At 40.8% G+C, this 16,098-nt stretch overlaps 1 protein-coding gene across 1 annotated transcript in view; it reads left to right on the plus strand.

Annotated features, from left to right (window-relative positions):
• The window catches only part of PITPNC1 (phosphatidylinositol transfer protein cytoplasmic 1), a gene marked incomplete at its 5' end in the record, with an annotated part of 205,859 nt that overhangs the window by 96,706 nt on the left and 93,055 nt on the right, over positions 1-16,098 (plus strand). Inside the window, 2 exon segments of the mRNA XM_084647485.1 lie at positions 8,145-8,229; positions 8,704-8,711. Of these exon segments, the coding sequence (XP_084503611.1) occupies positions 8,145-8,229; positions 8,704-8,711 (93 nt within the window).

A 16,098-nucleotide genomic window follows, 5' to 3' on the forward strand; every position in this document is an offset into this window, starting at 1 on the left:
AGAGTCTGATTTTTCCAAGGCGCGGAGCACCAGTAACTCCCATGGACTTTAATTAAGGTTGTGTATGCCCTTAATCGCTGTGTGCTTCCATTTCATCCCCAACAGCAAAATGGAAATGATGGTTCTTCTCTCCTGCACAGAGGTGTTTGAAGATTAATTCATTAATGTTTGTAATGTGCTGTGAGAGCCTCTGATGGCAAGTGCTATAGAAGTGCAAAAAATTTAACACACTGAAGTTCTTCTTTAAAGCAAAGTTATTTTATTTTCAAAATCTAGATCAAAGGTAGATTTATTTTTTTTCTAAAATCCCAAATCAGCATCTTCAGCTAAAATCAAATAGGTGCATTAAAATTAATCCTGTCTGAAATGGCACAGAGGTTAATCATGTCTCCTCTGTTTAACATCAGTAGCATGCAGAAAGTCACTCTGGCCCCACACTTAGCGGAGAATTGCTTAGGGTAGCAGTGAGCCCTTGGGGTGCTGATGTAGCAAGATTGAGCACTACTTTGTAAGAACTGCACAAGGCCAGTGACCCATTTTGGTAACAAAAGATTTGTCTCAGCAAAGTGAGCTGACATTATGAATGACCACTAAAATTGTACATCAGTGACCTTCTGCAGCAAAGTGACAGGCTTAAAGACATGGTGAAAAAAACTGCTTTTGTTTCCCAACAGCCCCATCATTTCCTAAAGCAGAATATGTGTCTTTTCTGCAGCTGAAATTAAAGTGTTAGGGGTCAGTGCTTCCACACTGACTTAAAGCCCAGTATTAATTTGAAAACATATATATATATTTCTGTTGTATGAAATATATTCCTTAATCTGCTGCAGTTTTTTATTACTACCGATCTAACTGAATGTTGCTGCTTTTCTAATTCTTCTCTGTTCCCTTAGGCCCATTTTCTTTATTAAGCTTTTCTGCACTGTGATCCTTAGAACTAGATATAGCAATATTGTGGCAATTACACCATTGCATGTGTAATGACCTGACAGATCCGACCTTTCCCCAGCCTAACAAGAGAATTACCAGCAATATTCCACACCTACAAATAATTGTTCTTGTGCAGAAAGTCTGCTGAGGGCCTTATTCACCACTGAGAAGCTTAATATCTGTCACTGACTAGGAGATCAGTGCTAGTACAAATGTGCTTGGCATGTACATGTGTTCAAAAGGCTGTGCACAGACATAACATGTTTTCAGAAACTGTCCTGAGGATTCATATCTAATACATTCATATGCCTTTGGGGTTAGTTTTATCTCCATTCCATTCAGAGAAAGAATGTGAGATGTTTACTTCCATCTGGGAAGGAGAAACAGCGAGGACAGATCACTGCACCTTCATGCAGACTCTAGAGATTTCAGGGTAGCTGTCCATTCTGTCTCCTTCACTTGTCCCCCATGAGATCCATATTTTTGTGGGAGGTGAAAGATCATTCTCTTTGAGATATCTTTTTCTGTCAAAAAAGTACCATATCTGATCCATTGCAACAAAACGATTCCAATATCTTTCTTGACTAAGGGAAAGTGCCCTGGAGAGAGTGTCAGTGTCTTAATAGAATGCTGCCTGATGGCCAGTGCAGATCTGTTGGTGTGACTATTCTACTTCTGCTGTCCATAAATACTTTAGTTTGTAGTTTCCATTATAATGGGGGGGGGGAAAGCCTTGCCATAAATACCAGTATATGAGTTACATTCATAAAAGATGGTGCTCTGTGGGCAAATCATCAATTCTGTGAGTCACAGATATAGGACTAGAGCAAATTCATATATTGCTCAGAAATATCATTTCTTAGATTTTATGGGTGAAATCCTGGCTCTCTGGGATAGAACGATGGCAAACGTGCCATTGACTTTAATGGGGTCAGGATTTTACCCTATATCTTCAAGCGTAAACGATTCCAAAGTCACATTGACTTGGCCTGGCTTTTTATCAAGTACCTGACATTAATCTAGATTAGAGACTTTGGGTGAAAAACAGTTTACGTACGTTAGCAATAAAAGGATCTTTTTTCTTTTCCCGGTAGTTGTCTGTTCAGTAATTCAGCATTCAGTAATTTGTGACATTGTCAGAACACTGTTTTGTTTATAGGCCAAAAAACTTCTAAAATATATGGATCAGTGTCCAAGATGGCTAGTACATAGGAAAATGTGAGCAGATTCAACGAGTCTTAAACCCTTTCCTAACCGTTGAACCCACTCACTGCTCCCTCTCCTTCTACTGACAAGCCCAGTCCCTCCCTTCCAGCCCTTAATATATCTCCTGGACCTCACTTTTAGGGTGAAATCATGGCTGCATTGAAGACAACAGAAAAATGCCCATTAAATTTAAGGGGGCAAGGATTTCACCCTCTGTTGGCATTCTAAATGTTTGAACTGCTCATTCCTAGCCACCCACCACATCTGGTTTAGTTTACCATTCTAGATGCAGTGTTGTCATCAGATCAAAAGGTGTAAATCTGCTAAATGTGACCCATTGTTTTCCAGCTGGAGCTTTCTTGTATTCTTTGACAACTAAATCAACACATACTCAGCACTTTGCAACATTTCTGGGGTTTCATTGTACCTTCCAAGTTTTGCTTTTAAGTTTTTGGGTTCCGAACTCAGTAAAAACTGATGACTTTCACCTGTTTTCATAGTACTTCTGAGCACAAGTTACCAAGCACAACTGTGATTTTTGGGTGGTTTCAGCTTAAAGTAGATCTGAGTGTTCTAAAGTAGATGCAGGTTTTCTCTAAATATTCGAGAACTATGGTGATTTTGCAATGGAACTAGTCTAAGACTCAAATTCGTTGCAACGCTGGAAACTAGTCTAGTTTCACCTGGTTTCTCTGAGAATGTTTTACACAGCCATCATTCCTGTTTACCTCATTAGATAGCTGTGTTGTAAGTTATCCGCAACAGGAGAGGCAGTAATACATTTTAGGGCAACAGAAGCCTTCACTGAGTTCTGCTAATGCTGCGTTCTGATGGATTAGTACATGTCTGTCAATCTGCAAACTTCATTCTGGTTTGTGAACTCCATTTTGATTGTTAAACTGTGCTGCTGAGTCTTCACTTTGGCAACTTCAGCCTCCATTTTCAGCTGAAGCATCCAGGTGGTATCAGGGAAAATCCTTGTATCTAGCAGAGGGCTAACAATGGAGAGCAAAAAAGGGTCATCTATCCGGATGGTCTTCCATTCAAATGGAATCACCCTCAAACAATGCATGTACTGCAGTCCACAGAAACCAGTCTTACCCAGTCAGGACTTCAAGTAGGCTGTAACCAAGCAACCAATCGCCTGACAAGGAACTTGAAGCCACTCGGGGGATCACCTGATAGAGGGAACTAGAATTTTATAAAAGAACAAATTCTGCTCTCTCTCGCCATCCATCCATTGGCTGACAAAAGGAGGGGGCAGGAGGGGATGCAGAAGAATCCCAACCTTCCTGGAAGACACTGATGAAGAGCCAAAGGGCCCTTAGGAGGGGTCAAGAACTGCGGAGGGGTGTTTGTTTGTTGGTTTTCTATTGATCTGTATATCTCTTATGCTCAGTCTGTGATTAACTTGTATGTGATGTAAAGTGCCTTGGCAAAGTCTGTGTCACCAACTCCCTGAAAGGTGGAGCAGTAATTCAGAGTCCTGACAAGGGTGGAGCTCTGGAGGGGATATGCAAGAGCTACTGCAGAGACTGGGAAAGTCCGCAGTGGTCTTGGGGTGCAAGTCAGCGGGGCTATGGGGCCCCATGACTCAGGAGTGGGTACCAGCATTGGAGTCTGTACCCCAGGAGTGTGCCTGAAAAGCCAGATATAGGGGAGTGTCTGAACACTGGTCAGACTCAATAACCCTTCAACTCATGAGAGCCAAAGGTTTGGGTCCAGAAGAGCAGCCTGGTGAGCGTCCACAAAGGGGAGCTCAGCTAGGGCCGTAACATAAGTGTTTTAAGTCAAACGTATTGAATTTAAATAGAACTACAACTATAAACAGCACTGTAACAAGGCAGCTTGCCCCTTATGGGCTGGAGGGCTTGGGGCTAGCCAATTCTGATGACTAAAGAGGCATGCCTGGGTTGGATCAGGTAATTCCCTGTAAAGGGCAGCAGGGAAGGGGGAAATGCAGGAAACTTCAGGAATGTTCTCCAGGGAAGACCCCGATATCGCGGGGTTTGGAAGCCAGAACTGGAAGCCTGAGGCTCTAGCCAGGTAGGCCCTGGGTACAGGCCTGCCAAAGCAGGAAAGGTCCCAACCAGGAAGGTCTGGGAGCAGGGTGAATTGGAGACTGCTGACAGGGAGCAGGTTCCAGCAGAAAGATTTGGGGCATGGAGTTTCCCTACTGAGACTACAGGCAGAAAAAGCCTGGCAGTGACCTGACAAGAGGTTAAAACCAATGGCCTGTGTTTTGGGACCTTGAGTTTTGTTTATGTGAATAAACTCAGAGCCCTGAGAAAGGGTGGTGAATAGACAAGAAAAGCCAGGGTGGATTTATTTAAGAAGCCCTGTGAGGGAGAAACTGTTAGCAGGGCACTGCAGAGGCACCTCTGGCCATGAGGAGGTGCATGGGGTGCTGACCCCACTACAAGTACAGTGTATTTATTAAAATCTCACAACTTCAGATCAAGACTAATCAATCCGACTAAACAGGATTTTAAAGGTACAAGTGATCATAATCAAATAATTGCAAAATGCCAGACTTTTGGGAAATACAAGAAATAAAAGGTCAAAATATAGAGCTTAGGCTGATCGAATTGAAGATACAAAAGAATGCTATAGAAACATATAGTGTTCCTTTATCTCTGTTACCTAAAATGAGTCCAACTTATTTGAGCAGAATTTTTATGGCAAGTAAAGGGAGACCTTCTGCAAAATTAGTTCCTTGATAAGTACACAAAAGGTTGTTACAAGGAGGAGGGGAAAAAATTGTTCTCCTTAACCTCTGAGGATAGGACAAGAAGCAATGGGCTCAAATTGCAGCAAGGGAGGTTTAGGCTGGACACTAGGAAAAACTTCCTAACTGTCAGGGTGGTTAAGCACTGGAATAAATTGCTTAGGGAGGTTGTGGAATCTCCACCACTAGAGATTTTTAAGAGCAGGTTAGACAAACACCTGTCAGGAATGGTCTAGATAATACTTAGTCCTGTCATGAGTGCAGGGGACTGGACCAGATGACCTCTCAAGGTCCCATCCAGTTCTATGATTCTATAACTGTCAAGTATCAAATTTAGCATTTGATGTAGCAGCTAATTTTTCAAAGAACAAATTAACTGGTTGTAGAAGTTTCAGGAAAAAAGAGCCCCGGTTTTCTGCTGAAGAACTAAAATTAAAATCTAAGCAGGATAAGTTATAGCTGCACTCGAGGCAGCCAAATCCAAAGCACCCAATTCAACTTTCCATTGAAATCAGTGGACATTTTGCCATTGACTTCAGTGGGAGTTGAGTCAGCAATCAAATGAGGCATTCATAATAGCAGTGATAATGTGTCACACTTAGTTTTCCATTGTATAAAGCAAACTGTGGAGAAGGCCAAGCCTTTGGCAAAGGAAGTAGCTTTTACCATACTGATGTATTCCAGAGATCAGAACAAATGGAAAGTACACTTACATTTAGAATCCCATAACCCAGTTCTCTGAGCCAACAACAAGGCCCATGTTTTCTTCCAAGTGGATTTCAGAGAGATGTCCCTGGACTTGCACCACCACTTCTGAAATGAAATGGAGATGAAGTGGCACTTGGTTCAGGATTTGTTTATAAGATACTTCTGTGACGGTCAAAATGAGGCAGAAAACCAGTTAAAGGTCGTGTTCTTGTAGTCCTTTCTCCTACTGGGGGCAATGGGTGCTTTGCATGAGCAAGGAATGTAGGTTTCAAGCCATGACTGGACACTTTTAAACAACTCATTCTGATACATAAATACCCTAACTGCATCAGATTAAGGTTCACTCAAGACTGTAGCTGTAGAGCTCCTTAAAAAAAAAAAAATACAGACCTTCCCTTACTTTCATTCTCTGGAGAGCTCAGACTCTCCTCCGTGGCCTAGTGGCAAAGTCTAAACAAATACAGTGAAGATTTTGTGAGAAAGTTATAAAACCCAACCAAAGGACCTCTCCCTGGAGTTCCTTCCTCCCTGATATTCCTGCTGGGGTTCCAGACGCTGTCCAGAGATCTGGCAATCAAGTTCAAACAAACAGATTTCTTCCTGTTTCTGGGAGAGACTGATAGCATCCAGTGTTCCGTCTAATTTTTCCCACCCATGTGCAGAATGAATTTTGTTATGTAATTTGTTCCCCAAGAACCACCGCTTAGGGCTTTGTTCACAAGAAAAGCATGGGTAAGCAAAAAACAAACCTTCAGACAATGTCATTGTGAAGGCGAAAAAGTCAATGCACTTAACTTCTGGTTTACATGAAAACTCGTGGGTTTAGATGTGGTAACTTCTGCATTTTGGCTTCCACACAAATGCAAAGATTTATATCGAGCAAAATCATGATCGAACAATCTTTAATTATCCAAAACCCTCTGTTATCCCTGACACACATTGGTGGTATTGAAAATTCCCTCAATTATCCAACTCACAAACAGTTGAACTTAATTGATTTCCCCCTTATGTTTGGATAATTGAGTTCAGAAGCTACTTGCTGTGGTTCAGTTCAGACTCCAATGCCCCTGGTCTGATCAAGACTATTTTAAATGGAGCCCTGAAGAGTATTTCTGTTTGTCACCTCCAAACTTCTGCCTCTCTCCTTGTGGCAAGTGCCCCATCATTGTCACCACCAGTTCTGGTGGCTAAAGCTGATGTCACAAGGCAACACTTGAGCAGCAAATGTATATAAACTGTGCTTCCCTTTAAAACCAAGGTTTGTCAACTCCACAATAACTCGGGGTTCTCTGAGCTTCACGAATTGGAGTCGCTAGTCCAAAAATTGACCTCAGCCTGCCAGGAATAGTGCCTAATCATGGTTGTTATCTTTCCATGTGAGTATTCAAAAGCAATTGTAAGCTTTTTGGGGCAGGGACTGTCTTTTTGTTCTGTGTTTGTACAGCACCTAGTGAGCTCTTAAGCATTGCCATAATACAGATTACAACTGAATGCTGCACTGGCTTTTGCCTGGTATAGCCCCATAGAAGTCATCACTCCAACTGGGTTGTCACTGTGTCAGAGGTATTTTCGCATGGTTACAGGGGTTTTTTCTTGACCACAAAAAAATCATGTCCCCTCTCTCTCTCTCGTTATCTAAGGGTTTTCTTAGTCTACTAGGATTGTAGCCAGTGTATTGGTAAATTGCCTGGCAGACTCTGGGCTAGAACTCAAAGGTCCTCGGTTCTAACTCCGGCTCTTTATCATTTTGGATCAGTTTCCCCATTTGCAAAATGGACATAATAATACATACCCACCAACTTCACAAGGGTGTTAGTGAGGGATAGTTAATTTGAATATAAAACTCTTTATAATTGCTACATAGTATTATTAGCACACAGAAAATCCTGTCTCGTAATCAGGATTTGGGGTTAATGGAATACAAGAGTTTATGCATCAATATGGAAGAAGAAACTCCTTAGGCAGAAGTAACAGAATCAGAATGACTAGGCCAGTTTACTATACTTGCTCACTACCCTTGATAAAGGCTGTCTTCTTATGCTAAGAACACTATAGTGTAAAGTACACACTGGATCTGCAAAAAGAAAACAAATGTATCTGAGCATAAGCTTTCGTGAGCAGCTCACTTCAGCTTATGCTCCAATAAATTGGTTAGTCTCTAAGGTGCCCCAAGTCCTCCTTTTCTTTTTGAAGATACAGACTAACACGGCTGCTCCTCTGAAGCACTGGATCTTATGACCTGTGCTGATTCCTCACATGACCAAGGCTGTGAATTCACAGACCCATACTTTGAATCTTCTCCTTAGCTAGAGAAGCGTAAAGGGAAGTTATTTTCCCCAAAAGAATGAATAAATGTGTGGCAGTGCAATGGCCAGTGGTCAGGAGCTGGCTGAAGTGAGATTTCAGTGCAGGGTTAAAGGGACACATAACTTACAGACGTTACTGTGTGAGGACTTAGTGTTAGTAGCTCCTGCTTAGTACATGTCAAACTGTGAGCAGGATTAGAAAGTATCTTACAATTCTTGCAAGTCAATCAATATTCTAATGAGCGATTTCCTTTCTTTGCAGCAAGCTACCTAGCTGGGCCAGAGCAGTTGTTCCCAAAATATTTTACATTACAGAGAAGGCTTGGAATTATTACCCATATACAATCACAGGTAAGTACTCAAAGCAAACTGAAAACATTGGAAGTTTATTGTGCATAGTCTTGCCTGTCCTTAAAGGCTGCATGCCACATACCTAGAGGCAGACGTTAAAATATTTGAACAATTCCTATTTAACCACTGGGTGTTTTTATTTCTCATCAGTTGCTATTGCCAAAAAATATGGGTAATATGCAGAAACTATAGATGGGTAAAACTGAAACATCCTATGCTACCTTCTCCCCTTTTAAATTTCTGCATTAGATCTTTAGATACTGTATATTAAATATCATGCTGACTTGTATCCCATGCTGTCCCATAGACTCCAGTGGGATTGCACTGTGAGGTGTAAGTCAGTACTTTATTCAACCCAATGATTTTGATTATTAATATACCTTTGCATTTAGAGAAAATAATTTGCATTATTTTATTCTGCTTTTTTTTTTTTCCTCTCTTGCCTTCTATTACCAATGGACAAACTGGGACCAGAATACACAGTAAGTTTTCCATACTCTTTATTTCTTTAATTCTGAAAATAAGATCACTTTGTAAAATCCAGAGGTAGAAGCCAAAGCTGGCTCCTTTACTGCCACGCTAATGCTGAGCAGGTTTGATACTGGAACTTTATTTTATGTAATTGTTCAAGCACATTGAAGCTAATTTAAAGTGTTTTATGAAGCTCTTATAAATTATTTAACTTATTTTGATAACTTGGTAATGACTGTAGCTATCACAGAAAAGAAGTTTCTATAAAAGAAGGGTTTTTAAAGTCCTGGTTCTTACTTGGAGACAAGAGACAGATTTTATTTTATTTTTTAACACTTATAAAGTGCTTGTCTCTGGGTATAGGATCTGGGAAACTGTACCATCTGTAGTCAAAATGAAACAAAAACTGGGCCCAATGCCCAGAAAAACCAACCATTCCCTCAAACGGAGCTGGGCAAAAGAATAGGCACATAAAGAGAGACCAAATGGTTACAGAGGTACTAGCCTGCATAGAAAAACCTTTAGTTGAGCCTTGGAGAGAGAAACATGGGTGGATGTCCTCAAGGATGACATTCCAGACATAGAGTCCTGTAACTGAGAAGGTCCTACCCTAAGTTAGATTGACCCTCAAAGCAAAGATCAAGTATAACCCATCTGTCACAGGGTGACTGGCCCCTTTAAGAGGGAGTGAGGTCCAATGCACCTGGATGAACTACCTGGTGCCCAACAGGGCTTAAGGGAAAGTACCTGGGCCTTATAAAGGGGGAAACAGCTGCAGGTTGTAAGAAGATGCCTGCAGACAGTGCAGGGAGTAGGATGGCTCCTCCAGGCCCCTCAGTCAGTGAGGAGGCCTGTGGAGACGGCCAAACTCCAAGCAAGAGGCACTGGAGGGTGGGAAGACAGACCTTCAGGGAATAGGGGTTGTGCCCAGCTTGGGACTGGGGCAAAAGAACTTTAAAAGAGAGGATGGACCCTCTGGGAAGAGTGGCAGGGTCCAGCTGAAACTGCGGTGAAGACTGTAGATCTGAACCTATTTTGAAAGATTGTGTATAGGACTTAATAAATTGGACCCCAGAAGGGGGAATATTTTGAATATCTGGCCTGTGTGGACTCTTTAAGGAGTTAAGGGGAAACTGAGGCAGGCCTCAGCAGAGCCACCATACTAGCCATCAGCAGGCACTACAGAGCAAGCATGCCCTTGTACACCATTCCTTCTATATTGATAGTACAGCATTTAAAATGCTTATGCAACATTTTTCAAATGAGCAAGAGATTAATGTGATGAAAGTGGAAGAGAAGAAATCTAGGGACAGTTGGGAGGAGGTGCAGAGCTAAGAACATGCAGGAGGTAGGTAGAGTAGACAGAGGAAAGTGTTAGTTAAAACTTAAGTGCCAAACTCTACTCACCAGATTGCCTGGCAGATTTTTTATGTATGTTCTGCATTTGTGTCATGCACGATATTCCTATGGGCGTAAGTGGTAGTCCACACTTGGAACGAGTGCAGAATCAACAATAGTGATCTGAGGGCAGATCATTCATTGCGGTGTATTGTCACAGGTCCAGTAACTTCAATGGGCTTATGACAATTTACGCCATCTGAGGATCATCTCCTCGCACGGCGGATTTGGGAGCAGAACTTTTCCCTAAATTGTGTAAGGAAGTTGACATACATCATGAAATGTGGCATTGGCATCCATTACCTATGCTCTGTTTTACACTCTGAAAACTTTTCATTAACTGTTTACCTGTTAAAAGTAGATAATTTTAATAGTGGAGAAAACTACCAAGAGAAGAGCTAATGGGGATGTGCATGTAATTGCTAAGTTAAATGTAAACTTTTGGATCAGTCTTTCTTATAGAGAAAGAGAATTCCTTTTCCACGCAAAAATCTAAACCGTGTTCCTAATAGCAATTGACTAAAGAAGATGTTATGGAGCCAACTGGAGAAAACAACTGCAGTAAATCACCAAGACCTGTTTACACACGAGTGACTACATCTGGGGAAAGAAAACCCAAAGCAAAGATACTAATGGGTGGGAAACAGTTGGGAATGTTGAAAGAGCCTAGGGAGTGATAGCAGACGGCAAAATATATATTAATTTGAAATGCAATACTATAAGGCACCCCCAAAAAAGTAACACAGTATATAAAAGCTAGGTATTATTATTAGTCAGACAGCAAATCTGAATCAGAGACGTTATTGTCCGTCCCTCTTTGCACAACTCTGGTAAGAACCATAGATAGGACGTGGATTTCAGTTCTGTAAACTTCCATACGAGAGATACTCACCAATTGGAGACTTCAAAGAAGAGCAATAAAAAGTGATCAAGGTGCTGGAGAGATTGACTTATGAAGAAAGATTAAAAGGGATTGTAAAAATGTAAAATTTGGTTAAATAATAACTATGAGTGGATACAACTGTCTGTGGGGAGGAGGGAGTAATTCTTGTGGGTGATGCCAGGAGACACAGCTAGGAATATTGAGACAAAATTAAGCAAAGAACATTTCAGGCACATATCAACAAAACTTCTTAATGGAACTATTACAAAATGTCTTCCAAGAAAAAGTGATGAAAGCCCCCTGTAGAAGCTTGGGTGCATAATACAGAAATGGAAAACACAGAAAGTATTATGAGGTTATGTTGAACAATAGTTACCCATCGCCTACATTATTGTGTCCAATATAGATGGTCCACTTAAAGGTATTTGCCAAAATCTTCATAATTAGGTGTCAAGAGGTACTAAAGTCATTTTTACACACCTAGATGAAAAGTGACTGAGCACCCACAACACTCAAGCTTGAAAATTTTATAAGGCAAAATATTAAATACTAAAAACTGTCCCAAGCTATGGGGGTAATTCTGTAAGCTTAATAGGCCTTTGTCTGCCAGAGTAAAAGATCCTGAGGAGATTTTTCTTTTCTGGATCTGTCCAGCTGGATCAAAGAGAATTAATGGAAAAGCAATCTCTCTCTCTCTCTGTCCCTCTCTCTCAGAAACCAAGTGAAGATGGCTTCTAGAGCAGGGATACTGTACCTGTTAACCAATAAGGAGCACAGAACAAATACTCATGTGACCTGTTCAAAGTGAAAGCTGAGATTGTGGAGAACAAGACAGAAGCTTCAAAATAAACAAATAAACAACCTCGTCACCAATACTGTCTGACTCAGTCCTGGTCCAAACAAATCAGTCTCATGTTCAAAATACACTGAAAATCAATCTCAAAACATTTGCAGATATCCACATAGAGGGAAGGGGGGGGGAAACCTAACAAAAAGCTAATGTAAGCAGAATTCAAGCAGACCTTTTGCTGGTTCACATGTGCAGTCCCATCACACACTAAGGCTAGTTTCAAATACTTCTGCAGTCAATTTTCACAGTACAAGCAATACTTAAATACTGGGTCTGCAATTTTAAAACCAGCTGGAACACTTTTTGACCACACCATGATCAAATTGGACCACTGATAAAATTTTTGACCATAGTTATAAGTATGGAAGCTAAGATAATATGGGACATTAAATAGGCATAAGTTGATCAACCTGCAGATACCAGAAAAGAATTGCCCTCCACCTGCCACTGGCCTCAATGAGAATAGAATCTAAATACAGAAGTGTTTATGAAAAACAGTTTTTGAAGAGAAAACAGGAGACGATAATCCTGTATTGATGATCTATCACATTGACACTATTTTTCCTATAGCAAGTGATTCATGGAGAATATAATACTTCAGTTGACAAGTATCACGGCACCAGAGTGATAGTTGTTAAATGTCCCATTATTGACCTACTAGTTTTGAGAACAGACCAGTTACGTGTTTCACTTAATCAGCTGCTAATTTATCCATAAAATAAGTTATCAAGAAGTACAGTGATTACCTTGATTAACAGACAGTAGAGTTAAGCAAGGGAGCAGACTTTTGTTTCAGATAAAATTTCAAAGAATTTGGGGGGAGGGGAATCTCTTGTTTTTTCCCTTATCTGAATGCCACTGCTTGAATTTTGGATGCATCCTATTGATATGCTTTTAATGAACATGCTAATATGCTCTATCAGTCATGCAAGCAGCAGCAGCTATCAATTGCAGTACTGGGGCCTAATACAAGTTAATGAGGAAACACTTTATTTCAGAATTCTCAAATACTTATCCCAACTGGCAACTGCAAGACTGCCTCTGAATTTATTCGGTGAAAATTCAGCTGTGCTTGGCTAGTTAGACCCCTAATGATCAAAGAGCTGAGCTTGTCCAACTAAAACTCACTGTGAAGTGAATGGCACTTGTAGTTGTACATGAGTTACAGGTACAAGACCCAGGTTAGCAAGTAACAATTCCAAAATCTTTGGGGAAGTCAGAATTCTCCTGCCAAGCAACATTTCCCTATATTTTTATAAAATGTTGCTGTGTTTGCTCATTTTTCTCTTTATCAGCCTGTCTGCCTTCGAATCATGTCAAATTCACATGCGTCTAAAGCTGTTTTCCATCTTTAAGAGCTTCTATTGAATCTTCCCCTAAAAGGATGCCTATGAGAATTCCTTTATTCTCCTACTTGGTTATTATGATTCAGTCAACATCAAATATTCTCCAATTTAGGAAACACTGCTGCTTTCTTTATCAACGCTGCATCTGCTTACTTCTGGCCCTCTTTTTTTCTCAGCAAGCTACTGTTCCAGTATGTCAGAGAACAAGAAGAGCCTGAATCAATGAATGAATAGAGTCATCAATGTCAGGTTCAGAGTGGTTAGAGGCAGCTTATTCCTTCACTGTTTCATCTCCTAGGGTCTGCACCTGTGATGTAAACAGCCGTTTTCCTACTGAACTTGGCTGTTTGTGCTGAACTTCTCTTTGTAGTTTCCTTGCTTCTTTTCATAGAATCATATGTCTCTGCTACTCTCTCCTCCCTACAGCACTGTTCCCATCTTTGCCACTCTCGTGCTCCTTATCTTGTCTTCCATACTCTACTCCTCATCTTTTTCTCTCCTTTGTCTCATCCTCCTAGTTGTGCCCTACTCTTCACATCATTGCCTTTCTCTGTTTGACTTCTCGGACTTTTAGACATGCATCAGGGCTGGCCATGAAGTTTCCCTCTCTTCCAAGTTTGGGCGATCTAGCATGGAGAGCTGTTTGATGACTGGAGGTTATATGGATCGTCCTCCTAACTGCAGGAAGAAAGAAGAACCTGGCACTGATCCCAATGCAGATTGCACCAAAGGACGCACACATAGCTTTTCTAGGATTGAGAAATAGCAGGAAAGTCACAGCATTCATGACATTACCAAGCCATCCATTTTCCAGTTATCATGATCATAACTTCTTATAAAATCACATACTTGTCATCCTGATTGACACCAGCTTGTGCCGTAAGCAGTTGGTAATGAATGGCACTACTGTGTGTTCACACTCCTGTGCTGTGCACAGTTTCCTACGGGTAGGCAGTAATATGGGGGCTATTTATGAAAAAAGACTCTGAAAATTCCATCTATCTAGCTTCTGTAAGAGGCAGAAGAAAATCAAGTCATGTGTACAACTTCCACCTGAGTTTGCATTTGCAAAACATTGCAGTCATCGAGTCAGAGACTCCTGTTTACTTCCATGAGACCCATAATGAGGAGAGCCAGCTGCTTTAAGGAAAGTGGTTTCTTGATCTACCAGGCTCAGCAACTGCCACCCAGTGTTTGCACAGCAAAATTTTTTTCCAAAGTTAAACTTCCTCTTGCTTCATTTTTGGATGAATTGGGTTAAGTTTTATATATTGTTAAGATAAAATCTTGGCAATAATTTTTTTTAAAAAGCTACACCATTATAATTTGTATTTGGTATTAAAATTGTGTTAGGCACTTAACAGATATTCAGAAAGATAACAAGGCCTGTTCCGTTTACAACCTAATGCCCCAATCCTGCAGTGTGATCTGCATGGGCAGACTGCTATAGCCATACGAAGCCTATAGAAATAAATACTGCTCTATATAAACTAATCAATCCACCTGCATGGATCACAGTGCAGGATCAAGGGCCAAATAGTGTGTTGCCCTTGTGCTTAAAAATCTGTAATTGATTAGTATTTTGCTAACGGGCCAAGATACATTTAATTTACAGAGACTAACTTTTGCTGAGCACAAACTGTACACCAGTGAAAATTAGAGGTTTAAAAGGATTTTAAAATCAGATCGTTATTGGCTGTTTACAGACTAAAAATCTCCTTATGACCCTAGTCCTTTTAGTGTCCAAGCTTACAACAATCTCATTGACGTCAATGGTGGAGGCTCAGGCCCAGAGTGCACTAACTTCTCTGCTCTTTTTAGAATTTAGTACACCAATAAAATAGTTGATTTCTTACATATTACAGCCCATTTAAAGCCACAGCCAGCAAAAATATAAAACACCATCAATAATACAGCACCCCCTGGTACAGAGTGTAAAATGTTGAGTGCACAGAATATAAATCAGTGAGTTCCAGCCAAAGGCTAAGAAGTAAAAAGGATCATGTAAGAGACTAGGAAAAACTGGTACATATTTGTCTAATACTACATCTGCCTTTTAACAACCAAAAATGTAGGAATATGCAATGGAAATTGTGTTTGCATATGCAAGGAGAATTTGTGTCCCACACTCATTAGCTTCCAACATCCAGTAGCTTTTTAAATCTTTTTAATGAAATCTATTTTCTGCCCACTTAGACTGGAGTAAAAATAATGCAGTGTGATGCATGGGGATTTTAGCCCTTCAATTTTACCATGAGTGGGAGCTTTCCTCTCTGAATTAAACATAGCTGTAACCCAGGGAGTTTGGGGTGAAGTGACTGAGTTTGTTGATAGGTAGAGTTTCTCTGACTCTAATGCAGTGTCTATAATGGCTGTGGTGGTGTTTGCACCCTGATTGTGTCTCTAGCATTAGTAGCAGTTTCAGGATTTTGGATGCACAAGCATACAGAAAGTATTATGACAATAGAGAGTGGGAATCCTCTGCATGAAATTTGCTTGTTGGTAAGAAAGCCACAGTTACAGCACCCCAGCAACATAGAAATGATGAGAGGGAAACAGCAACTTGTGCCGGGGACACTTGTACCAGGGTGAAATCCTGGCCCCACTGAAATCGACGGCAAAACTCCCACTGACTTCTGTGCAGCCAGGATTTCACCCTGTGCCACAAGGGAGCGAGCTCCAGGCTGGTTCTGAACATGTCAGGGTGGGCTGGGGAAGGGGACTGACTGTCTTTATTGGAAAAAAAGTCTATTTTTATCTGGGATGCTGTAACTATCTTTATTTGAAAAATAGATTTTAAACCCAAGTCGGGCAGGAATAGGCAGTGGTTAGGAAACCTCTCCTACCGAGCTTATTTTTTGTTTCTTTTCCCTTGAGATGATCACTTGAGATGAGTTTTACTGTTCATAAATTATTAGTAC

This window comes from Lepidochelys olivacea, assembly GCF_965140295.1.
Source record: "Lepidochelys olivacea isolate rLepOli2 genome assembly, chromosome: 14".
NCBI lineage: Eukaryota > Metazoa > Chordata > Testudines > Cheloniidae > Lepidochelys > Lepidochelys olivacea.